Source organism: Cyanistes caeruleus, unplaced genomic scaffold (assembly GCF_971803275.1).
Source record: "Cyanistes caeruleus unplaced genomic scaffold, bCyaCae1.hap1.1 HAP1_SCAFFOLD_76, whole genome shotgun sequence".
NCBI classification, from domain to species: domain Eukaryota; kingdom Metazoa; phylum Chordata; class Aves; order Passeriformes; family Paridae; genus Cyanistes; species Cyanistes caeruleus.
The window spans coordinates 1731506-1757137 of record NW_028255888.1 but is presented as its reverse complement, the minus strand read 5'-3'; the positions used below and the strand labels follow the sequence as shown (position 1 = coordinate 1757137).

Sequence of the window (25632 nt, the reverse complement as noted above, 5' to 3'; positions counted from 1 at the left end):
CAGAAACTTCCCACAAAATCTTTACAAATTTCCACACATCCTAGAAAATTCCCTCAACATTCTTCAAGTCTTCTCAAAATCTCACTAAATTCCAGAACATTCCACAACATTTCAAAAAAATGGCACAACATTCCAGAAACCTCCCACAAAATTCTTTACATTTTCGCAAAACTCCATCAAATTCCAGAAACATCCCACAAAATCTCCACAAATTTCCACACAATCTAAGAAAAATACCTCAAAATTCTTCATGTCTCCTCAAAGTCTTTCGAAATTCCACAAACATCCCACACAATTCCAGAACAATCTTTTCAAAACCCTACCAAATTCCAGAAATATCCCACAAAATCTCCACAAATTTCCACACAATGTAAAAAAAACCCTCAAAATTCTTCATGTCTCCTCAAAGTCTTTCAAATTCCAGAAACATCCCACAAAATCTCGAAAAATTTCCACACAATCTAAGAAAAATACCTCAAAATTCTTCATGTCCCCTCAAAGTCTTTTGAAATTCCACAAACATCCCACACAACTCCACAAACATTCCAACAAACTCCTTAAACCTTCTCAAAGCCCTACCAAATTCCAGAAACATCTCACACAATTCTCGAAAAATCTTCTCAAAACCCCACCAAATTCCAGAAATATCCCACAAAATCTTGACAAATTTCCACACAATCAAAAAAAAACCCTCAAAATTCTTCATGTCTCCTCAAAGTCTTTCAAATTCCAGAAACATCCCACAAAATCTCCAAAAATTTCCACACAATTTAAGAAAAATACTTCAAAATGCTTCATGCCTCCTCAAAGTCAAAAACCTTAAAAATTTCCACACATCATCGAAAAATCCCTCAAAATTCTTCGTCTCTTTAAAATCTTACAAATTCCAAAACATTCCACAACATTCCAAAAAAATCGCGCAACCTTCCAGAAATCTCATACAAAATTCTTTACATTTTCACAAAACCCTACCAAATTGCAGAAACTTCCCACTAAACCTCCACCAATTTGCAAGCAATCTAAGAAAAATCTTTCAAAATTCTTCAAGTCTAGTCAAAATCCCACAAAATTCCAGAAACATCCCACCAAATTCCAGAAAAATCCCAAAAAATTCCACAAACATCCCAACAAACTCCCTAAATCTTCTCAAAACCTACCAAATTCCAGAAACTTTGCACAAAACCTCCTCCATTTTGCACACAAGCTAAGAAAAATACCTCAAAATGCTTCACGTCTCTTCAGTCTACCAAATTCCAGAAACATCCCACAAAATCTCCTCCAATTTGCAAGCGATCTAAAAAAAATCTTTCAAAATTCTTCAAGTCTAGTCAAAATCCCACAAAATTCCACAAACATCCCAAAAAATTCCACAAACATCCCAACAAACTCCCTAAGTCTTATCAAAACCCTACCAAATTCCAGAAACATCTCACAAAATTCTAGAAAAATCTTCTCAAAACCCCACCAAATTCCAGAAACTTCCCACAAAAACTTTCCAAATTTCCACACATCCTAGAAAATTCCCTCAAAATTCTTCAAGTCTTCTCAAAATCTCACCAAATTCCAGAACATTCCACAACATTTCAAAGAAATCGCACAACATTCCAGAAACCTCCCACAAAATTCTTTACATTTTCACAAAACTCCACCAAATTCCAGAAACATCCCACAAAATCTCCACAAATTTCCACACAATCTAAGAAAAATACCTCAAAATTCTTCATGTCTCCTCAAAGTCTTTTGAAATTCCACAAACTTCCCACACAATTCAACAAACATCCCAACAAACTCCTTAAACCTTCTCAAAGCCCTACCAAATTCCAGAAACATCTCACACAATTCTCGAAAAATCTTCTCAAAGCCCTACCAAATTCCAGAAACTTCCCACAAAATCTTTACAAATTTCCACACATCCTAGAAAAGTCCCTCAAAATTCTTCACGTCTCCTCAAAATCTCACTAAACTCCTGAACATTCCACAACATTTCAAAAAAATCACACAGCATTCCAGAAACCTCCCACAAAATTCTTTACATTTTCGCGAAACTCCATCAAATTCCAGAAACATCCCACAAAATCTCCACAAATTTCCACACAATATAAGAAAAATACCTCAAAATTCTTCATGTCTCCTCAAAGTCTTTCGAAATTCCACAAACATCCCACACAATTCCTTAAATATTCTCAAAACCCTTCCAAATTCCAGAAACATCCCACAAAAACTCTTCCAATTTCCACAAAATTCCACAAACATCCCACAAAATTCCAGAAAAATCTTTTCACAACCCTACCAAATTCCAGAAACATCTTGTAAAATCCCTCAAAAATCCCACCAAATTCCAAAAACATTCCACGGAATTCCACAAACATTTCAACCCATTCCCTAAATCTTCTCAAAACCTTCCAAATTCCAGAAACATCCCACAAAATCTACAAAAATTTCCACAAAGGTCCACAAACATCCCACAAAATTCCAGAAAAATCCTCTTAAAACCCTACCAAATTCCAGAAATATCCCACAAAAACTTGAGAAATTTCCACAAAATATAAAAAAACCCTCAAAATTCTTCATGACTCCTCAAAGTCTTACAAATTAAAGACATAACCCACAAAATATCCAAAAATTTCCACACAATCTAAGAAAAATACCTCAAAGTACTTCATGTCTCCTCAAAGTCCCACAAAATTCCAGAAACATCCCACCAAATTCCAAAAAAATCCCACAAAATTCTAGAAACATCCCACAAAATTCCAGAAACATCCCAACAAACTCCCTAAATCTTCTCAAAACCCTACCAAATTCCAGAAAAATCCCACAAAAACTTTTCCAATTTCCACAAAATTCAACAAACATTCCATAAATTCCAGAAAAATCCCACAAAATTCCACAAACATCCCAACAAACTCCCTAAATCTTCTCAAAACCCTTCCAAATTCTAGAAACATCCCACAAAATCTCTTACACTTCCCACAAAATTCCACAAACATCGGACAAAATTAAAGAAAAATCTTCGCAAATCCCCACCAAATTCCAGAAATATCCCACAAAATCTTGACAAATTTCCACACATACTAAGAAATACCCTCAAAATTCTTCATGTCCCCTCAATGTCCTTCAAAATTCCAGAAAAATCCCACAAAAATCTCCAAAAATTTCCACAAAATTCTACGAAAACTGCACAAAATTCCCTAAAAATCTTCTCAAAACGCTACCAAATTCCAGAAATATCCCACAAAAACTTGACAAATTTCCACAAAATCTAAAAAAAACCCTCAAAATGCTTCATGTCTCCTCAAAGTCCTTCAAAATTCCAGAAACATCCCAACCAACTCCTTAAATCTTCTCAAAACCTTCCAAATTCCAGAAACATCCCACAAAAACTTTTCCAATTTCCACAAAATTCCACAAACATTCCACAAAATTCCAGAAAAATCCCTCAAAATTCCACAAACATCCCCACAAACACTCTAAGTCTTATCAAAACCCCACCAAATTCCAGAAATATCCCAAAAAATCTTTACAAATTACCACACAATCTAAGAAAAATACCTCAAAATTCTTCATGTCTTCTCAAAACCCTACCAAATTCCAGAAACCTCCCACAAAATCCTTTACAATTTTGCAAAACTTTCTCAAATTCCAGAAATATCCCACAAAATCCTTACAAATTACCACACAATCTAAGAAAAATACCTCAAAATTCTTCATGTCTTCTCAAAACCCTACGAAATTCCAGAAACACCCCACAAAATCTTTACAAATTTCCACATATCCTAGAAAAACCCTCAAAATTCTTCAAGCCTTCTCAAAATCTCACCAAATTCCAGAACATTCCACGACATTTCAAAGAAATCGCACAACATTCCAGAAACCTCCCACAAAATTCTTTACATTTTCGCAAAACTCCACCAAATTCCAGAAACATCCCACAAAATCTACACAAACATCCCAACAAACTCCCTAAATCTTCTCAAAACCCTACCAAATTGCAGAAACTTCCCACAAAAACTTTTCCAATTTCCACAAAATTCCACAAACATTCCACAAATTCCAGAAAAATCCCACAAAATTCCACAAACATCCCAACAAACTCCCTAAGTCTTATCAAAACCCTACCAAATTCCAGAAATATCTCACAAAATCTTTACAAATTACCACACAAAGAAAAATACCTTAAAATTTTTCATGTCTTCTCAAAACCCTAGCAAATTCCAGAAACCTCACACAAAATTGTTTACATTTTTGCAAAGCTCTCTCAAATTCCAGAAACATCCCACAAAAATCTCCAAAAATTTCCACAAAATTCTACAAACATCCCGCACAATTCCAAAAAAATCTTTTCAAAACCCTACGAAATTCCAGAAACATCCAGCAAAATCCCTCAAAAATCCCACCAAATTCCAAAAACAATCCACGGAATTCCACAAACATCCCAACACACTCCCTAAATCTTCTCAAAACTCTACCAAATTGCAGAAACTTCCCACAAAATCTACAAAAATTTCCACAAAATTCCACAAACATCCCACCAAATTCCAGAAAAATCTTTTCACAACCCTACGAATTTCCAGAAATATCCCACAAAATCTTGACAATTTTCCACACAATCTAAAAAAACCCTCAAAATTCTTCATGACTCCTCAAAGTCTTTCAAATTTCAGAAACATCCCACAAAATCTCCAAAAATTTCCACACAATCTAAGAAAAATACCTCAAATTGCTTCATGTCTCCTCAAAGTCCTTCAATTTCCAGAAACACCCCACACAATTCCAGAAAAATCACACCAAATTCCAGAAACATCCCACAAAATTCCACAAACATCCCAACAAACTCCCAAAATCTTCTCGAAACCCTACCATATTCCAGAAACATCCCACATAATCTCCACAAATTTCCACACAATCTAAGAAAAATACCTCAAAATTCTCCATGTCCCCTCAAAGTCTTTCGAAATTTTACAAACATCCCACACAATTCCCTAAATCTTCTCAAAACCCTTCCAAATTCCAAAAAAATCCCACAAAATCTCTTCCACTTCCCACAAAATTCCGAAAACATCGCACAAAATTCCAGAAAAATCTTCTCAAAACCCCACCAAATTCCAGAAATATCCCACAAAATCTCCACAAATTTCCACACAATATAAGCAAAATACCTCAAAATTCTTCATGTCTCCTCAAAGTCCTTCAAAATTCCAGAAACATCCCACAAAATTCCACAAACATCCCAACAAACTCCCTAAGTCTTATCAAAACCCTACCAAATTCCAGAAACATCTCACAAAATTCTAGAAAAAGCTTCTCAAAACCGCACCAAATTCCAGAAACATCCCACAAAAACTTGACAAATTTCCACACATCCTAGAAAAATCCCTCAAAATTCTTCAAATCTTTTCAACATCTCACCTAATTCCAGAACATTCCACAACATTTCAAAGAAATCGCACAACATTCCAGAAACCTCCCACAAAATTCTTTACATTTTCACAAAACTCCACCAAATTCCAGAAACATCCCACAAAATCTCCACAAATTTCCACACAATCTAAGAAAAATACCTCAAAATTCTTCATGTCTCCTCAAAGTCTTTCGAAATTCCACAAACATCCCACACAATTCCCTAAACCTTCTCAAAACCCTACCAAATTCCAGGAACATCCCACAAAAACTTTACCAATTTCCACAAAATTCCACAAACACTCCACCAAATTCCAGAAAAATCCCACAAAATTCCACAAACATCCCAACAAACTCCCTAAGTCTTCTCAAAACCCCACCGAATTCCAGAAATATCCCACTAAATCTTTACAAATTACCACACAGTCTATGAAAAATACCTCAAAATTCTTCATGTCTCTTCAAAGTCCTTCAAAATTCTAGAAAAATCCCACAAAATTCCATGAACATCCCAACAAACTCCTTAAATCTTCTCAAAACTCCACCAAATTCCAGAAACTTCCCACAAAAACTTTAGAAATTTCCACTCATCCTAGAAAAATCCCTCAAAATTTTTCAAGTCTTCTCAAAATCTCACCAAATTCCAGAACATTCCACAAGATTTCAAAAAAACTGCACATTCCAGAAACCTCCTACAAAATTCTTTACGTTTTCACAAAACTCCACCAAATTCCAGAAACATCCCACAAAATCTCCACAAATTTCCATACAATCTAAGAAAAATATTTCAAAATTCTTCAAGTCTAGTCAAAATTCCTCAAAATTCCAGGAACATCCCAGAAAATTCCAGAGAAATCCCAGAAAATTCCACAAACATCCCAACAAAATCTGTAAATCTTCTCAAAACCCTACCATTTTCCAGAACCATCCCACAAAATCTTTACGGATTTCCACAAAATCGAAGAAAAATCCCTCAGAATTTTTCAAGTCTCCTCAGTATCCCACAAAATTCCACAAAAATCCCACAAAATTCCAGAAACATCCCACAGAATTCCACAATTATTACACAAAATTCCACAAATATCTCCGAAAATTCCAGTAAAATCTGATTAAATTGTTAGCGTTCAGGAACACACATAACCACAAATGATTATATGCGGGTGCTTTATTAAGAGATCTGGGTGTCAGGGGTACACATACCCAAATCTCTCTCATCTTGGTTTTGGGTTGAACATATTTTCATAGTCTAGCATTATATAACTCACATATTCATTATTAAACTTACATTGTTCTATTGTATGCATTGTTTTTACCCAAGCATGGATTTCTCCTGATCCACCCCAGCCCCCTAACATTGTTCCTCACGTTCTTTAAACAATAATTACAGCTAATCACATCTAACAATTGTATCATCATCATCTACTGATTACACAGGTGCAATTTTGACCTGATTTTTAGCAAGTACAAGGCCTAACATTTCCCAGGGCCAACTTTTCCAAGGCCTTTCCAAACCTAACTAACTTTATAAGTCCCCAAATTTTCTAACATTTTGAGACCTTTTACTATCACTTACAGGACTTGTGTGCTCCAGACCCCTCACCAGCCTTGTTGCCCTTCTCTGGACACGCTCCAGCCCATCCATGACCTTCCTAAATAAATTGGGGGCCCAGAACTGGACACAGCACTCGAGGTGCTGCCCAACCAGTGCAGAGTAGAGGGGAGGAATCCCTGCCCTGCTCCTGCTGGCCACACTGTTCCTGATCCAGGCCAGGAGCCATTGGCCTTCTTGGCCACCTGGGCACACTGCTGGCTCATGCCCAGCCTGCTGTCCATCAGTGTCCCAGCTCCCTTTCTGCCTGGCTGCTGTCCAGCCACTCTGTCCCCAGCCTGTAGCACTGCAGGGGTTGTTGGGGCCAAAGTGCACGACCCGACACTTGGACTTGTTAAACCTCACCTTGTTGGGTTTGGGCCCTGGATCCAGCCTGTCCAGCTGCCTGTGCAGAGCCCTTCTACCCTGCAGCACATCAACACTCCCAGCCAAGCTGGTGTCACCACGGTTCCATGGGGCCCTAGAGTGTCACAATGGTCTCCAGGATTCCATGAAGCCTCCCAGCAATCCAGTTTTGGATCATACTGAGAGTGACTGGACTCATACTGGGAGTATCTGAGAATGACTGGGAACATACCATGCACATCATCCCCCATACTGGGGGTGACTGGGAGCAACTGGGAGCGTGCTGGGAGCCAACGGCATCATACTGGGACTGACTGGGTTGATCTAGTCAGAGGCAAATGGGACCATCCTGGGAGTGCTGCCATGTGACAAGGATCATACTGGAGCTTACTGGACTCATACTGGTGTTGAAAGGGAACAGCTGGGATCTCTGAACACCAAAGGTTTTTTTCCTGCCCACTGAAGAAGGAGCTTCCCAGTGTCCATGTGTGAGGGGACCTTCACCTGAACCAGATGCTGTTAGGAGAAAAAGCTGCCTCTGCTGGCAAATCCCACACAACAAGTCAATGCCAAGAGAGAGCATTTTACTTTCACAACTTCCCTCCTGGAGTCATAGTCCTTTTGAATCACACAGCAAGCAAGAGAACAGCACAAAATATAAGGCTGTGTCCAGTTTTTGGCTGGGTGAGCAAACAGAGGGAGCGCCAGGGTCCGTTGCCACAGACTCTCCTCTTGGGGAACAGAACCCCCCAAGGCTCCATTCCAATGCTGTGCACACCCTGCTGGCTACAAACAACCCCTTTTTTAAGAAGTTGTTGGCAGGAGCTGTCCCAAATAAATGGCATCTTAATGGCAATTTTCATTCAAAATCACCTCCGTTCCAAAGGATGAACAGAAAGCCCACAGCAATCCCAAAGGCACATATGGTGCACCTGGGGAAATCCTCAACTTCAGGGCCCAGTGGGTTAAAAAATACCCATAAGAAGCCACAGAGTCCAGAGTGCAAAACTGCAACAACCACTTGCTGGATCATTTTGGCTGTGCTGCACATGTCTGCAGACTCTCTGTCCCCCTGCAAGGACAGAAGGACACCCATCAGGGGCTGGGCTGGCTGCTGAGAATGCCTCGGGCAGGACGATCCTCAGGCAATGAGCAGGTGCCCAGAGCCGCTCTGACACTGAGGCCTCTGTGCCCCACAGCAACGGGAACACCACAAGGACACGGCAACGTTCCTGTGACATCACAGCAGCAGCTCCCCCAAAAATTGTTTGCAAGGTTCTCCTGGGTCACCAAGGAGCACAAAGGATCCTCAGAGGGCACAACCTATTGCTCAAAGGATCCAAGAGGAGCTCAGAAAATGCAGCAAATGAGGACACCCCACAGCCCAGCCTGAACACTGAGAAGGAACAAAGAAGTGACCAAACCAAAGGAAATACAACTTTTGGTCACTGATGCTTCTGACTATAACCAGCAAGGCTTGTTCCATCTGGGATCTTTGTTCTAGTTCTAGAAACAAGCAACGTTCTCTGCTGTAACTGTACATTCCATCACCAGTCAGAGATCCTCATCGACGAGGTCACCCAGCATCCCTGAGGCCACAGCAGGGAGTGCTCCTGACATCTGGTAGAGCACTGTGGCTTTCCTGGGATCCTTCTGGTCCTGTGGCTGAGAGGAGTGGGGTGGATGGAACCAGGACAGGTCACAGATCAGCAGCCCCACTGCAAGCAGTGCTTTCTCCTGCTGTGTTGGGACCGTGGGGTGACTGATATTGGGACTCCCCTGGCTTTGGCTCCTGCAGACCACACAGTGGCTCAGACACTGGCCTGAGGGAAGGGGTCTCATGGAAACCCGGCACAGGCATTTCTCTTTGGAGAGGGGGTTCTGCAGGGAGAAGGGAGAACAAGAGACATTCCTGTCTCCTCTTTCAGCAGCCATACCACAGTCCATCAATGCCAGAGTTCATAGGATCACTTCCATGCCAGGGAGCACAAGGCACTCAAAACTGAACCCTGCCAGAGCCCAGCCCTGCCTGCCCATTTGGAGGGTGTGGGGGAGTGCAATTTCAGCAGGAGCTGACCCACAATGATACTTTGCCACTTGTGGGTTTCTCACAGCCTTAGAAGGAGTTTGAGATCTCTGTCCCCAACACCCGCTCACCCTTCAAGTGCACACACGTGCCTGGGGGCAATTCAGGGTCCCTGGAGTGGTGGCTGCTAATCTTGGAAACAGGAGCTGTTGTCTTTTCCAATGGCCTTAACTCCCTTCTACCTATTAGAAAGTGGGTGAGTAAAGGAAATGACCCTGGAGGAAGGGGACCAGAACCTTGGAAAAAGATGAAACATCTTTTGTCTGAATTACAAATTAAATCCCTTTCATTTATTTCTTTAGTACTACTCTATTACTACAAACAAAAACATGTTTCTGAGCTGACTGTTGGGATTCGGGGCTTTATTTCTTGGTCTTGTTGTTATTATTATTTTTTAGTATTACTTTTCATTGTCAAGACTTTTAAATCTTAGACATAAATAACAAATGCTGGATGTCACACACTGGGAAAATTCCCTTGTTTTTCCCACCAGAATTAAACTGGACACTCAACTCCAAGTTGCCAGTGGATTCTAAAGACGGAAAATCCTGTTAATGCTGGGTTTGGTGTGGTTTGGAGCTGGGGAAGGGTCTCATCCCCTCCCAGAGGCGCCCCAAGCCCGCTCTGCTGCCACGTCTGCGCTCGCGGCCCCTCACGGCGGCCCTGCCCTGGGGACGTGGTGGGACCCCCTCCTGCCAGGGCTGAGGCTCCTCATGGCCCCTCACAGCCCCTCATTGCCCCACAGAACCTCTCATGGCCCCATAAAACCTCTCATGGCCTCTCATGGTCCCTCATGGCCTCTCAAAGCCCTTCATGGCCCCTCATTTTTCCTCACGGCCCCTCTCAGCTCCAGGCGCGGGGCTCCTCCCAAAGGAGAAGGGGTCGGGCCCTGCTCTTTCTCCTTTTATTTCGGTCCCTTCATAGCGACGAGTAAACAAAGGCTGAATGGAGCCTTTCCCCAGCGTTTCCCTCGGGGTTCATTGCAGGCTGAAGCTCTGTGCTGGCGCTGGCCCGAGCACCAACATCCCTGCAGCCCCCAAGGCCTTTGCTGTCCCCCCGTGTCCATTCCCTGTCCCCGAGTCCCGCCCGGCTCTGGCAGCAGCAGCAGCCGCAGCGCAGCGGGCGCCGGCCCAGCCCGGCCGGGGCTCCCGGCCACGAGCAGCAGCGGCGCCGGCCCTTCCCACCTGCTCCTGCCTCGGCTTGCCAGGGCTTTTGCCAGGGCAATTCTGGACTACAGCAACAATCCCCCACAAACAGCCCTGATTCCTCAGGCCCGCCTCTGCTGCCCTCAGCCAGCCCTCAGAGGAAGAAAGGATCGGGTTCCAGCGCTGTTTTCAGCACTGTTTTGCTCACCCTGAGGTGACAGCAGGAGGCTGTTGGTGCCTTGGCCTTGGCAATTGTGGATCCCAGCTGATCTTGCCCCTCTTCTGCTTGCCACTTGAATTTTAGCAGTACAGCTGCAATTGCCTCTTTCAATCAGTGCTACCCACTGTGCTTTTCTGACAGGGAACTCGGACTGCTTGTTAAAAAGGCCTCATGAGTAGTAGATCTCCAAATGCTCCCAACTCCCTGAGCACAAAATCAAAGAGAATTAAAGCCACACAGGTCACATTTGCAGTGCTCAAACACAGCCCTGTTGCTGCTGCTGCTGAAATAGAATCAACTGACAGAGGCCATCACAGAAATTGCCTTTACAGTGGCAAATAAAATGAAAAAATCGACTAGGAGAAAAAAAACCCAGAACTCCCCAACTCACTTCACTGTTTCTACCGAGCAGCAGAAGAAAAAGGAACAGGGCACCTTTCAGGCAGTTCCACAAGCTCAGGGTTCTCATTTCATGGGGAATCTGAGATGCAATTGGCCTTTTTAAAAGGCTAAAACAAAGGGAATGAATTGGAAATTATTAGGAAAAAATGTACCTTCTTATATACAAAGTTCACCAAGTCATTCCCTGCATTTCTCCTTTTCACATTCTTTCTGTCATCCAGAGAGGTCCAGCTTATCATGTTCTGATGCTTATCATCAACTGATTGTGCTCTTGATTTCTCCCAGTGCAAGAGATGTAGAATCATCTAAACTGAACACAGAAACAAACTCTCTCTGTCAGCCCATTTTCATGTTCCAGATCACTTTCAAGGTGTCCATGGGGGATTTGGAATGATCAGCTCTCCACTTCTGGCTGCACACCCTGGAGATTCTTTCTCCACATTCAGCCAGGCTTGTATTCCCTAACAATTCCTGGTACCTCATCATGTTTTCTTTGGCTAGAAGAGTAACAGTGGAAACCTTACCAATGGCACAACTCCCCAGTGCACAAGGAAAAGAAAGAACAAGTTTCAAGTGCTTCAAATATTTGTCCTGCTTTGCTGCAAGAGTTGTGCTGCAGTCACTTACAGTGTGGGAAGCCAAGAGAAGCTGCAGCTGGGGGCACATCTTGTGATAGGAGCTGCGCCTTGTTCTCCAGGACAGGTTTTTGGAAAGAACAGACGGGACTGTGGAGAAGATTCTGGGAAAATTGAAACAACTTTTTTATGAAATGAAAATCAAATCAAAAGAAACAACCAATATGTTTTTCTCTATTTTTCTCTATTTATTTTTATGTTCCCCTTTTCCATCTTGCACTTTCTCCATCCCATTCATTCCAAATGGATCTCACCTCTAAGATCTGAGACTTGGCAAGTTTTAGACACTGTAAAATACCATGAGCTATACCCAGTTTGCCTTGCCCTGTTTTCCTTGGAAAGCAATGCTGGAGACACAAGTGCAGCGCTTGGGTCGGGTACAAATTCTGCATTCAGGGAATGTGCTCAGATGGTGCCTGACCCTCAGCAGGGACAAGGCACAGCAGCAGCCAAGGGCATTCCTGTGCCCCTGTGCAGGATTCAAGACTCTGGCTCTTGGCTCAACACGGCAAAGTTCCCGTGTTTGGCAAGGCTCAGGGGCTGCCCGGGGAGTGCGGGGCTCGGGCCGGGGCCGAGCGGGCAACGGACAAACGGACACGGGGACAAACTGTCCCGGTGCTTCAGTTGCAGCGGCGGCAGCGGCAGCAGCAGCAGCAGCGGCGGCAGCAGCAGCAGTGGAAGCAGCGAAAGCAGCCAATTTATCACTTTTCTGTCTCTCCTCTCCCTTTCCCACGGACCCACATTCCCTCCGGGTCTCCCTTTTCCTGCGTCCCCCCCTCTTCCACGTTCCCTCTCCCCGTACCCGCCCGGGCCATGCCCCCGGCCCGCCCCCGGACCCGCCCACGGGCCCAGGCGGGGTTGCCCCGGCCCCGGCGGCCCCGGCCCCGGCCCGGGCCGTCCCGCCGTGGTCTCGCCTCCGCTGGGCTCTGGCTGTGCTGGCGCTGGCGCTGCTGGGCGGGCATCATTGCCTGGGGCTGGGGCGGCATCGCTGCCCTTTGGCTCCGCCTTGCCCGATCCCGGTCCCGGCCCCGACGCAGGCTCCGGTCCCGGCCCCAGCTCCGGTCCCGACCGCAGCCCTGCCCCCGGCCCCGGCCCCGGCCCCGGCCCCGGCCCCGGCCCCGGCCCCGGCCCCGGCCCCGGCCCCGGCCCCGGCCCCGGCCCCGGCTCCTCCCGGGGCCCGCGGAGGACACAGGCGGCGGGGCCGCTGCCGCCGCCTCCGCTGCGGCTTCCCCGGCCCGAGCTCCGCCGCTCAGCAGCGCGGCCGCTGGCCCCGAGCCGCCGCTGCCGCGTTCCAATGAGGGAACGCCTGCGGATGCCCGGCCCGGGGAGCTCGGGGAGCGCTCGGGGGCCGTTCCTGTCCCCGGGCCGAGCGCTGATGGCCGCGACTCGCCCCCAGGGAAGGCGCAGGAGGCCCTGCAGCAGCGCTACGAGCTGGGCCCGCTGCTGGGGCGCGGCGGCTTCGGCAGCGTCTTCGCGGCCACGCGACTCTCGGACGGCGCCCCGGTGAGCGGTGGGCAGAGGAGGAGGAGGAGGAGGGGGCGGAGGAGATGGCGGGGGCGCGGCGGGGCGGGCAGCGAGCTCAAGCCTCTGCTGCTCCTTGCTCGCAGGTGGCCATCAAATGTGTGCCGCGGGATCGCGTCCGGCTCTGGGGCGAGCTGGTGAGTGTGCGGGGCCAGCGGCAGAAGCCGGGGCGTGCCGGGCAGGGATGAGCCGGGGCCCGGCGGGGTGGGAGCCGCCGAGAGCCCTGCGGGGAGAGCGGGCGTGCGGTGAGCGAGGTGTGCAGAGCATCCCGGGCTGGCTGAGGGGTCCCAGAGCCCTGGCCCGGCCTCAGCCCCACTGACAGCACCGTGCTCCTCCCGCAGCCCGACGGCACCCGTGCTCCCATGGAGATTGTGCTGCTGGACAGGGTGTCCTCTGGCTGTGCTGCAGTCATTCAGCTGCTGGAGTGGCTTGAGCTCCCCGACAGCTTCGTGTTAGTGTTGGAGCGTCCACAGCGGTGCCAGGACCTCTCGCATTTGCTGGCGGAGCGGAGGTTCCTGCCAGAGGAGGAGGCGCGGGGGCTCTTTCGCCAGGTGCTGGAGGCCGTGCAGCACTGCAGCAGCTGCGGGGTCCTGCACAGGGACATAAAACCGGAGAACATCCTGCTCGACCTGGCCACTGGGCAGCTGAAATTGATCGACTTTGGCTGTGGCGCCTTCCTGCAAGACACAGCCTACACCCAGTTTGCAGGTGAGCCCTCGCAGGGGATGCTCCTGGCCGTCTCATGGCCCAGCCTGGCTGTGGCACCGGGGATTCCCCGTGGTGCTGCCAGGATGGGATCAATGCTTGAGGCAAATTGATTTGGATGGGGGTGTGAGGGGGACCAGCTCCCAGCCCTGCCAAGAGCCTTCAGCACCCACTGTGCCCTGGGCTGGGGCTGGGACAGCCAGCCTGACAAAAACCCCCATGGGGGTAGCAGAGGGCAGGGGTCTGACCCCATGCCCCAGAGAGTTTAGTGAGTCAGCGAGGAAGGGCTTGAACTCCTCTGCTCCCCACGTTTGCCTTGGCCTATTAACAATGTTTTGGAGGCCATGCAGGCAGGGAGGAGAGTGTGTTTTCTCTACCACGGGGTGTGTTTTTATTTGGTTGCCATGGTTGGGCCTCCCCAGTGCTTCTGCTGCCCTCTTCCAGCCACAGTGGCTTCTTTTCCAACTCTGGGTTTGTAGCCAAGTGCCAGGTGCTGGCAAGAGGGCAGTGGGTCACCCCGTGTGCCGCTGGGGCAGCCCCCACATGCCCAGGGATGCTGGGGCCAGGCTCTGGGAGCAGCAGCATCCCCCTGATGAGCTCCATCTGTGTTCCACAGGAACCCTGTCCTACAGCCCACCAGAGTGGATCCACCAGCAACGCTACCATGGCCAGGCAGCAACAATCTGGTCCCTGGGCCTCCTGCTCTACCAGCTGGTCATAGGGAAGCACCCATTCATGAGGGGCCAGCAGATCATCTGGGGGCGGATCTTGTTCCCACGACGGCTCTCCCAAGGTGAATCCTCATCTCTGGGCACAGGGGGAACACCAGGCTTGGGAGACAGCTGTGGGCTTATGAGCATCCTGCTCTGGCAGCTGCTGAGGAGGTGGCACATGTCCTGCTCTCCTGCAGACAGGGAATCCATGGGGAAGTTGAGGCCCAGCTCTGGGCACACCCAGCATGGCCTGGGCACTGGAAGGGGGCGGCAACTTCTCCAACTGACTGGTGATTCCTGGTTTCTCTCTTCAGAATGCCAAGATATTATTAAGAGGTGTTTGTCCATGCAACCCTCGGACAGGCCATCCTTAGAAGACCTTTTCCAAGATCCTTGGATGCAGGCTGTTCATCTGCCCTAGGAGATGGGAGAGATCCACATGCACAGTTGGATCCAGGGGCCTGGCAGGTAACAGCTCCACACATTTCTTGGCAATCGGTGGCAAAGCAAACCAGGCTGTTTTTGTCGTGCCTGTAGCTCTGAGCAGGGGTCATCAGAAGGGAACACACAGCTCTTGGGCTGGAGCTGAGCTGGACACCTGGTGTGGCAAGCACTGGTGGCCACCATTCCCCCTGCTTTTGCTTGTCTGCTTCACTGATGGCTGGGACCCTGGGCAGAGCACTGACAGCTTGGTCTGGCCCCTAGGCAAGGAGAAGGAGCCCCTGGAGAAGCTGTTACCACCTGGGGCTGCTGCTGGAGACACCAAGGGCAACCTCAAGGATGGCAATCTCTTCCTCCAGCTGGCCAGCTGAAGATGATGGATTTCAATTCTGGCATGTCTTCTTCAAAGACTCGCTCCACGCCCAATTTGCAGGTGAGTCCACAGCCAGGGGATGCTCCCTGATCTGGGCATGGCACAGCCTGGCCAGGCACCAAAGGTTCCCCCCTTGGCTGGGGTGGATGCAAGCAATTCTTCAGTTGGCTGCCAAGCTGCTTTTTGTCTCTGGACAGCTGCTGAGGGGCTGGGTCTGCCGTGGCTGGCTGCAGGCTGGGCACATGGCCTGCCCTCCTGCTCTGCTCCCAAAGGCAGCAGTGATGGGCAGCTTTGGGCCCAGCTCTGAGCACGGCCAGCATGGCCTGGGCACCGCGGGTGGCTGGGACAAGGGGACAGGAGCCTTCAGCTGACGGGCGGTTTCTGGTTTCTCTCCTTGCAGCCGGGCTCTGCGGATGCTGAGGCTGCTCTGGGCTCTGCCAGGGCTCTGCTGGGCTCAGCCCCAGGCACAGCTGGGCTCACCCTGCCCTCCCATTGCTCTGACAGCTTTGCATCACACGAGCCCGTTCCCAGCACACCGCCTGAGCTTTCTACTTTTGCAGGTGAGTGAGACTCTCCTGCAGGCCAAGAGATTGCAGTTAGGGACACACATATAATTGGCAAGGACCCAAACTCTCCACAGTCCCAGCTGAATGCCTGCATCTGCACAGGATGTTTTCTGTGTCCCACTCTTCCTTTCTTTTTGGCTGCAATTGTGCAATTGCACTTTCTTCCTCCTCTAGAAGTGCCACTGCTGTGTTCCTGAGGCAGTTCAGTCTGGAGCTGATGGATGAAGAATCGCCCTTCTGCACTTCCAAACCAGAGCAAAAAGCTGTAAGTGGGACTTTGCATCTTTAAGAAACCCCTGAATGTTTGAAAGGGAATGTGCAGCTCATTCACAGGGTGAGAAGGAAGGGCACCTTCTAAAGGATTTGGGGTTTGACAGAGTTTAGATTCCCAGCGCTGCTTGGAGCTGGCAAGGCGCAAAGCACTTTCTTCTTGCTTCACTCCAATTTCACCACAATTTCAAATAACAATATTGGAATCAAACCCCAAAAACTTTTTGAGAAAGGTTTCTGAGGCCAGTAAGATGCATCATGCCATCAGCACATTTACAAAGTAAATAACTGTGTTTTATGTTTCAAAAGACCAATTACACCTTAATTCAAAGTTAGAGAAGATATTTCACTGCACACTTGGGTTCTGTTTTTATCTTTCACATTTTATATAAGTTTTTTTTCTTTTATTTTTCCGCATTTTTCCCCTTAAAACAGAAATCATGCTATGAAAAAGAAGTGTACTTTGCTCCTGGTTCCTGTGTGGAGCAGCTCCCTTCCCGCTGGCTGAGCTGCTCAGGCAGAGCCCAGCAGCTCCTGGCCCTGCAGGGCTGAGGCTTTTCCCCGTTGCTGGGCACAGACTGATGGAGCAGCACTGCTGAACACAGGGACACGCAGAGGGAGCAGAGCAGCTGCCTTTGCCCACCTGAAGCTCCAAGGCCAAACTCTGAGCAGACACAGCTGGAAGAGACTCGCAGGCTCCCTGTTGGCTCTGCTGCCCCACTTGTGCCTGGCCCAGCTCTGCGTGAGGCACAGGGAGAAGAAGGGGCAGCTCCCTCCCAGCCCCAGCCCAGGGACCCCTCCAGCCCTGGGCCTTGGGGCACTGTCAGCACCCGCTCCTCCAGCCACGGCTTCTGCTGGCACTGACAGCAACAACCAAAGTGGGGCTGGTCCTGAGGGAGCAGCAGCAGTGCCTCGATCTGATCCCTCAGTGTGGGGCAGTGCTGGAAATATGATCGCAGCAGCACCACCACCACCAGCAGCAGCACCAGCAGCACCAGCAGCACCAGCGCCAGCAGCACCAGCAGTAGCATCAGCAGCAGCACCACCAGCAGCAGGAGCAGCAGCAGCAGCAGCACCAGCACCAGCAGCACCAGCAGTACCAGCACCACCACCAGCACCAGCTTCACCAGCAGCGCCAGCAGCAGCACCACCAGCAGCACGATCAGCAGCAGCACGAGCAGCAGCACCAGGGGCAGGATCAGCACCAGCAGCAGCACCAGCAGCACCAGCAGTACCAGCAGTACCAGCAGAACCAGCTCCAGCAGAAACCGCTCCAGCAGCTCCAGCAGCAGCAGCAGCACCAGGGGCAGGATCAGCAGCAGCAGCAGCAGCACCAGCACCAGCAGAACCAGCTCCAGAAGCACCAACAGCAGCAGCACCACCAAAAGCAGCACCAGCAGCAGCACGACCAGCAGCCGAAGCAGCAGCAGCAGGACCAGCAGCACCAGCAGCACCAACACCAACAGCACCAGCAGTGCCAGCAGTACCAGCACCAGCAGCACTAGCAGCAGCACCAGCACCAGCAGCACCAGCAGCACCAGCAGTACCAGCAGAACCAGCAGCGGTAGCAGCACCAGGGACAGGACCAGCACTAGCTTCACCAGCAGTGCCAGCAGCAGCACCACCACCAGCACGAGCAGCACCAGCAGCAGCAGCAGCAGCAGCAGCAGCAGCACCACCAGTGCCAGCAGCACCAGAAGCACCACCACCAGCAGCACCACCAGCACCAGCAGTAGTACCAGGGGCAAGATCAGCACCAGCAGCACCAGCACCACCAGCAGCACCACCAGCAGCACCACCAGCAGCAGCAACAGCAGCAGTACCAGTAGTGCCAGCAGCACCAGCGGCAGTGCCAGCAGCAGCACCAGCAGCACCTGCACCAGTACCAGCAGCAGCAGCAGCAGCACCAGCACCAGCAGCAGCACCAGCAGAAGCACCAGCAGCAGCATCACCTGCAGCACCAGGACCAGCAGCACCAGCAGTACCAGCAGAACCAGCAGCAGCACCACCAGCACCAGCAGTAGCACCAGGGGCAGGATCAGCACCAGCAGCACCAGCAGCAGCACCAGCCATAGCATCAGCAGCAGCACCAGGGGCTGGACCAGCACCAGCAGCAGCAGCAGCACCAGAAGAAGCAGCATCAGCAGCAGCATCAGTGGCAGCAGCAACAACAGCAGCAACAATAGCAGCAACAGCAGCAGCACCAGCAGCACCTGCAGCAGCACCACCAACAGCACCACCACCACCAAGAGCAGCACCAGCAGCACCAGCACCAGCAGCACCAGCAGCAGCACCAGGGGCTGGACCAGCACCAGCAGCACCAGCAGCAGCACCAGCAGAAGCACCAGCAGCACCAGCATCACCAGCACAGAAGCAGCAGCAGCAGCAGCAGCAGCATTTGCAGCACCAGCATCACCACCAGCAGCATCAGTGGCAGCACCAGCACCAGCAGCACCAGCAGCACCAGCAGAACCAGCAGCAGCACTGCCACCAGTGCGAGCAGCAGCAGCACCAGCACCAGCACCTGCACCAGTACCAGCAGCAGCATCACCAGCACCAGCAGCACCAGCAGTATCACCAGGGGCAGGATCAGCAGCAGCAGCAGCAGCAGCAGCAGCACCAGCACCAGCACCAGCACCAGCAGCACCAGCATCACCAGCACAGCAGCAGCAGCACCTGCAGCACCAGCATCACCACCAGCAGCATCAGTGGCAGCACCAGAACCAGCAGGACCAGCAGCACCACCACCAGCACCTGCACCAGCAGCAGCAGCAGCAGCACCAGCACCAGCACCAGCACCAGCACCAGCACCACCAGCACCAGCACCACCAGCACCAGCAGCACCAGCACCAGCAGTGCCAGCACCCGCAGCAGTACCAACACCAGCACATGGAGCTGACTTTCAGTGCAGCCTCTGCCATGCTTCCCTCCCTGTGCAGCGGTGTCACAGCAGCCTGAGGCACCTGGGAGCCCTCAGTGCCAGCAGGTACTTGAGATGGCAGCCCTGGGCTCCTGCATGTTACGCCAGGAACAGAGCTGGGGACTCCCTCCCCATGTGGAGCTTCCAGATGGAAAAGGCTGCTGTGACCGGGAAGCTCCAAGGGCACAGAAGGGAGGGGCTCAACCCCTTGATCTGTGCCAGTCCCACAGTCCTGGGCAGCAGCCACCAAGCCCTGGGGGAGCAGAGGGCACAGCAAGAGGGACAAAAGCAGTCAAGGTCAGAGACTGGGAAGAGCCAGACCTGGGAGCAGGAACAGCTGCTTCATTGAACTCCTGGAGGAAGCTCTTGGCTGGTTCAAAGCCCTGAAAGGTGTGAAGGGCAGAGAAGAGGCCACACCAAACAATGCTCCTGTTTTCACACCTCCCCTCTCTGTGTCCCAGAAGGAATTGGATGAACTGTATTCTTCTCTCTGAGTCGTCTCGTTCAGTGTGAGCAGCTCAGCACCAGGAGCTGAAGGAGCTGAAGCCTCAGGCCACAAGAGCTGAGTAAGAGGGGGCTTTTGGGCCAAAGTAATGCTGCTAAGTAATGGACCTAGCTGAATGCAGCAGATAGAATCCTGCAATTATAGAATCCATTTTGCTGGAAAAGGCCTCTGAGCTCATCCAGTCCAGCCAGTCACGCAGCAGTGTCAAGCCCAGCACTAAACCTCGTCCCTGAAGTGCCAAGGTCTGAACAACAGGCCCTGAGTGAGGCCTGAACAACAGGCCCTGAGCCAAAGGTGACCTCTGGATGAACCTTCCAACCAGAGGTTATCTGTCTGTCTGCTCATTACTGAAATATGCATGGTCATTAGCACTGTGATAGATGGATCCACTCATCAATGAAACATGGATTGACCTTTCTGTGTTTAGAAGCCAGACAAGGCCATTAAATCCGACATCTGGCCTTGTTTGGGGTGTATGGACAGAGTCAACTCCCTTGGTTCCTCCTTGAGGCCTGGCCAGGCTTTGGTAGGGACGCAAGAGGAGGATGAAACCAGATGTTCCCACAGCAGAAGTGCTGTCAGTTTGTTTATTCAGCACTATCAAAGCTGGGCCCTCTCTCACAGCTGGGGTTGAGCCTCACCTGTGGCTGGAGGCACCTGCAGGATTTCCCAGTGTCCAGGAGTGGCTCTCCAGTCCTTGGCTGTGACAGCATCCCCAGCTGATGGGTGGATCTGGGGATGGCAAAGTCTGAGGGGAACTGGATCTTTGTTAATGCCTGCAGGCAATCTTTGGCAGTGATGATTGGGTGCATTGCTGAGCTGCTCCTTTTGTGATCCTTTGCTGCTTGGAGCTGCAGTAAGTGACACTGATTCCTTCAGGTGGTGTTTGTGCCTTTGGTGCTGACTCTGCCCACTGGTGAAACAAAATTGGCAAAGTCTGGCCAGATCACAACAAAATATCACTTTTTAAATGTAAATGTAAGGAATCAGTCCCATCTGAAATTCCCAGAAGGGAAGCCCTCCCCAGAGTTCACTGGCTCTGGAGTGGGGCTGAGGTGGGAGCACCGTGCGAGCAGTGGGGCAGTCGGTTAAAAGAGGCTGAACCACAGGATGTCTTAAAATGCATCCAAACATTGCATATGGAAAAAGGAAAAGAACTTGTGGGTTTGGGAAGACAGGGATAGATTTTCTTAACAGCACCAACAGAAGGAACAGTTGTTTTTTGGAATGCTCCCACATGAAGGTACAGAAAAAGGTTTTAGTCTTGAGCTCAGATTTGTTTGTGCAAGTAACATAATAACAATAACAATAACAACACAATAATATATATTTATATATATAACCAAAACTCAATAATGTGAAATAATGCTGAAAATACCAATTTGTGAGCTTTGGCTGCTCACTGTAACACTAAATACCCTACAAAAAAGAACTGGCAAAGACCCAAATGTCAGTGGTAAACTTTGTGAATTTTATACAAGGAATAAAGGAGGAACGGATAAAACTGGCTGGTTTTATAGGGTTTGTTGATACTATGATGCAGAATGCTTTGTCTGTTCCTGTGAAAAACACACTGATTAAGACTGCTGGGTTTTTCATGTACCAGACTCTCTACAAGCTGCAGGATTGGTTGAACAGGTGAAGGAGTTGTTAAGAGAGCAGTTGATAAAATGAGGAAATGGGAACCTGTCCTGGTGGAGAACCCATCTCCCAGATGTGTTCCATGCCCTTAACAATGGGCCCACTGGGGAAATGGAAACCCCTGGGTGTGCAGGGCTGCACCCAATTTGCAAACACAACCATGGACAGTGAGACTTGGACTGCCTGGGAAATGGTTCTGGGTGTGATGGCCCCTGACAGGGCCACCCCAGAGGCTGCAGGGCTGGACCTTCATGCACTGGAATTAATTAGGAAAAAGCCAAAGCAAATGAAAGTTAACAATACAAGAATAGGAATTCAGATTCCTCCAGGATGCTTTGGTTTGGTAACTGCTCACTTGAGCTTGGCCTTGCAAAGTGTTGATGTCATGGGAGGAGGAATTGATGCAGATTATCAAGGAGAAATTAAAGAAATTCTGTTAAAAATGAATGAACAAGATTGGATTATTCAACCCCATGACAGGTTATCACAAATATTGATATTGCAGTTTAAAAACGATTGTGAAAGAAGGAGATCCACCTCCAATCAGCACTGTTTGTGGAGATAAAAGGTTTGGATGCAGCAGTCCTAATAATTGGTCCAGAGTGTGGGTCCAGAGGCCAAATGGCCCTCCAGAGGCAGCTGAAGGAACAGCTCTGTGGAAAGACAACACTGTTTGAATCCTGAAACCTGAGCATGAAGAATGGGAATATGTCCCTGCAGCCAAGTGTTCTCTGCCAGAAAAAGTCAATATTGTTTTACAGATGCTGCCAGAGCAAATCTCCCTGTTTGGCCCAACGACCCCTTTGGAAAATGCTCTGATCCACGGGGCTCCATGTGAAGGCTGATGTGACACTGAGGGACTTGCACACCAATTCCAGCCAGGAGCTGGAAACTGGGATCCTCTCCCCTTCGGCTGGAGAAGTGCCAGGTCCCAGTCCCTGACGGGCACCCAGGCTCCTGGCTGGAATTGGTGTGCAAGTCCCTCAGTGTCACATCAGCCTTCACATGGAGCCCCGTAGATCAGAGCATTTTCCAAAGGGGTCGTTGGGCCAAACAGGGTAATTTGCTCTGGCAGCATCTGTAAAACAATATCCCATAACATCAGCTTGTTGTGGCAGAGAACACTTGGCTGCAGGGACATATTCCCATTGTTCCTGCCCAGGTCTCAGGATTCAAACACTGTTGTCTTTCCCCAGAGCTGTTCCCTTCAGCTGCCTCTGGAGGGCCATTTGGCCTCTGGCTCCATTATTAGGACTGGTGCATCCAAACTCTTGATCTCCATGAACAGAGGTGATTTGAGGTAGATGTCCTTCTTTCACAATTGTTTTTAAAACTGCAGTATTAATAACTGTAATACCCTGCCATGGGGTTGGAAAACAAAATCTTGTTCATTATTGTTTAACAGACTTACATCAATTTTTCCTTGATAATCTGCATCAATTCCTCCTCCCATGACATCAACACTTTGCAAGGCCAAGCTCAAGTGAGCAGTTACCAAACCAAAGCATCCTGGAGGAATCTGAATTCCTATTCTTGTATTGTTAACTTTCATTTGCTTTGGCTTTTTCCTAATTAATTCCAGTGCATGAAGGTCCAGCCCTGCAGCCTCTGGGGTGGCCCTGTCAGGGGCCATCACACCCAGAACAATTTCCCAGGCAGTCCAAGTCTCACTGTCCATGGTTGTGTTTGCAAATTGGGTGCAGCCCTGCACACCCAGGGGTTTCCATTTCCCCAGTGGGCCCATTGTTAAGGGCATGGAACACATCTGGGAGATGGGTTCTCCACCAGGACAGGTTCCCATTTCCTCATTTTATCAACTGCTCTCTTAACAACTCCTTCACCTGTTCAACCAATCCTGCAGCTTGTAGAGAGTCTGGTACATGAAAAACCCAGCAGTCTTAATCAGTGTGTTTTTCACAGGAACAGACAGAGCATTCTGCATCATAGTATCAACAAACCCTATAAAAACAGCCAATTTCACCCCTTCCTCCTTTATTCCATGTATACAATTCACAAAAGTTTACCACTGACATTTGGGTCTTTGCCAGTCCTTTTTTGTAGGGTGCTTAGTGTTACAGTGAGCAGCCAAAGCTCACAAATCAGTACTGTCAACATTATTTCAAATTATCAATTTTTAATTATGTATATAAATATATATTATTGTGTTATATTATTATTATCATTATCATTATCATTATCATTATCATTATCATTATCATTATCATTATCATCATTATCATCATTATTATAATCATTATCATCATTGTTCTTGTTGTTGTTTTTTCACTTGTACAAACAAATCTGAGCTCAAGACTATAACCTTCTTCTGTCACTCCACATGGGAGTGTTCCAAAAACAATTGTTCCTTCTGTTGGTGCTTTTTCCTATTTGCTGTTAACAAAACCCATCCTACTCTTCCCAAACCCCCAAATTCTTTTCCTTTTTCCACATACAATTTTTGGATTCATTTTAAGGCTGATTTACTAAAACATGGATATGATCTGGTATTAATATCCAACTGAGAAAGACAAAGACTCCTTAACTGTTTTAGGATTAAAAAGTGTATGTTTATTCACAGCACTGGGCTGATGTGTCAGGTCACCCCTTAATACACACGGCCCCAAGCACAGGTGAATACAGGCTTTTTATTTACAGAAGTATTGAATACAAATACATATTCATGACCCAGTTCCCACCAACTTTTCACTTCCTATGCTACTTAGGAAAAAAAGCAGTTAAGCATGATCCTTGAAATGGGTCAGTGGTCTTTTTCTGAGGAGGGGTCACAGAAGGGAGGAAGGGATATGGCTCTTCCTCGTTCTGCCCTTTCAACCTTTTCAATGCAAAGTGACAAATGGACCCTTGGCTGGGCTCCTTGTTTCATATCTTCAATGAGTTTCTGATTTGCAACTGTCTTATGTTCTTGAAGTTCTTTACCAGATACTTTATTTCTCACTATAAGCCCAACTGAACAAGCATAAAGTTGACAATTAGTTATTAGCCAATGCTTAACCTCTATTTTAGCAAGGCCTCTTGTGGATGCTAACTGAAACAGAGAGCACGGTGCCTATGGAAATTGCAGGCCACATAGCTTTCTCAGTCTTGCCTTAGAAAGTGGCCTGGGAAATCATGAGGAGGAATTAAAACAATCCTCAGAGACAGAAAACAGCCTTGCAGGTGCTGTTTGTCTGTTCCTTGTTTTCTTGCAAGAGAAGGTCGAGGGGTGGTGTACCCCACTGACCAATGATAGTGATGTGTTAGTTTACTAACCAATAAGAGTTTCTTTTCTGTACTTTTCACGTATCGGTCTATAAAAAAGACCTGAGGTAATAAACCAGAGAGAAATTCTCCTGATCGACTCCCAAGAGAGTCTGTGTCGTTCTTCTCGCCGTTCCTAATAGAGCGACATCCTCTCTATCTACCTTTAATTTTAGCAAGGCCCATCTATTGATTTTAATTAGAGTTAGCAAGGCTTCTTTTTAATTAAGGCCTCAGCTTCTCTAGAATCTTAAATTCTTCAAAGTTTGTGTCTCACCGTGCCCCTTCTGCTTTTTGTGTGTTTTGTTGTAAAAAGGCAGAATTGGCAGGATTCAGTTCTGAGGCCGATTCTGCAGCTGCTGCCTTGTGGGGCTGGTGCTGTCCCTATGCAGGCCCAGGTATTTCTCATGCAGCTTCCTCTGTGGGGGCTGTAGGAAAACTTTAGGGGAAAGTATTTTATTATCTTTCCTTGGTTAATTTTTTAGTCACCTCCCTACGCCTAAGATGGACTTGATGCGAAAAATTGGGACAGGGAGCAATTGGTTACTAAAACAAAAAATGTGATTGGCTTTAGGCAGTGGCATTGCCTGCCACTGAACTGGATCATGTTTAAAAGGAAAATGACTGGAACAAAAGGAAGGAAAATGGTACAACAACATTTGACATGGACAGTCCTCCCACAGGGATATCCGGCGTCACTGGTTTTGTTTGGGCAAGCTTTGCAGAAAATATTAAGAGAGTTTACTCCAGCCTCAGGAGTTAGGATGTTGCAGGATGTGGATGATTTGCTTTTGTCAGGGGGACAAAAAGTGGTTGAAGAGGCTACTGTAAAGCTGCTTAATTTTCTTGCTAAAAAGACTTAAGGTGTCTGAAAAGGAGG

At 48.4% G+C, this 25632-nt stretch overlaps 1 protein-coding gene across 1 annotated transcript in view; it reads left to right on the top strand.

Moving 5' to 3' along the window:
• LOC147646931 (serine/threonine-protein kinase pim-1-like) overlaps window positions 1-19752 on the top strand; it is a 98843-nt gene extending 79091 nt beyond the window's left edge. The window contains exons 3-11 of the mRNA XM_086872729.1: window positions 13080-13342; window positions 13447-13497; window positions 13702-14068; window positions 14682-14858; window positions 15093-15246; window positions 15484-15652; window positions 15993-16152; window positions 16333-16423; window positions 16864-19752. Of these exons, the coding sequence (XP_086728855.1) occupies window positions 13080-13342; window positions 13447-13497; window positions 13702-14068; window positions 14682-14858; window positions 15093-15199 (965 nt within the window). The 3' untranslated portion in view covers window positions 15200-15246; window positions 15484-15652; window positions 15993-16152; window positions 16333-16423; window positions 16864-19752. The remainder of the gene's footprint in view (window positions 1-13079; window positions 13343-13446; window positions 13498-13701; window positions 14069-14681; window positions 14859-15092; window positions 15247-15483; window positions 15653-15992; window positions 16153-16332; window positions 16424-16863) is intronic.
• The last annotated feature ends 5880 nt before the right edge of the window (window positions 19753-25632 follow it).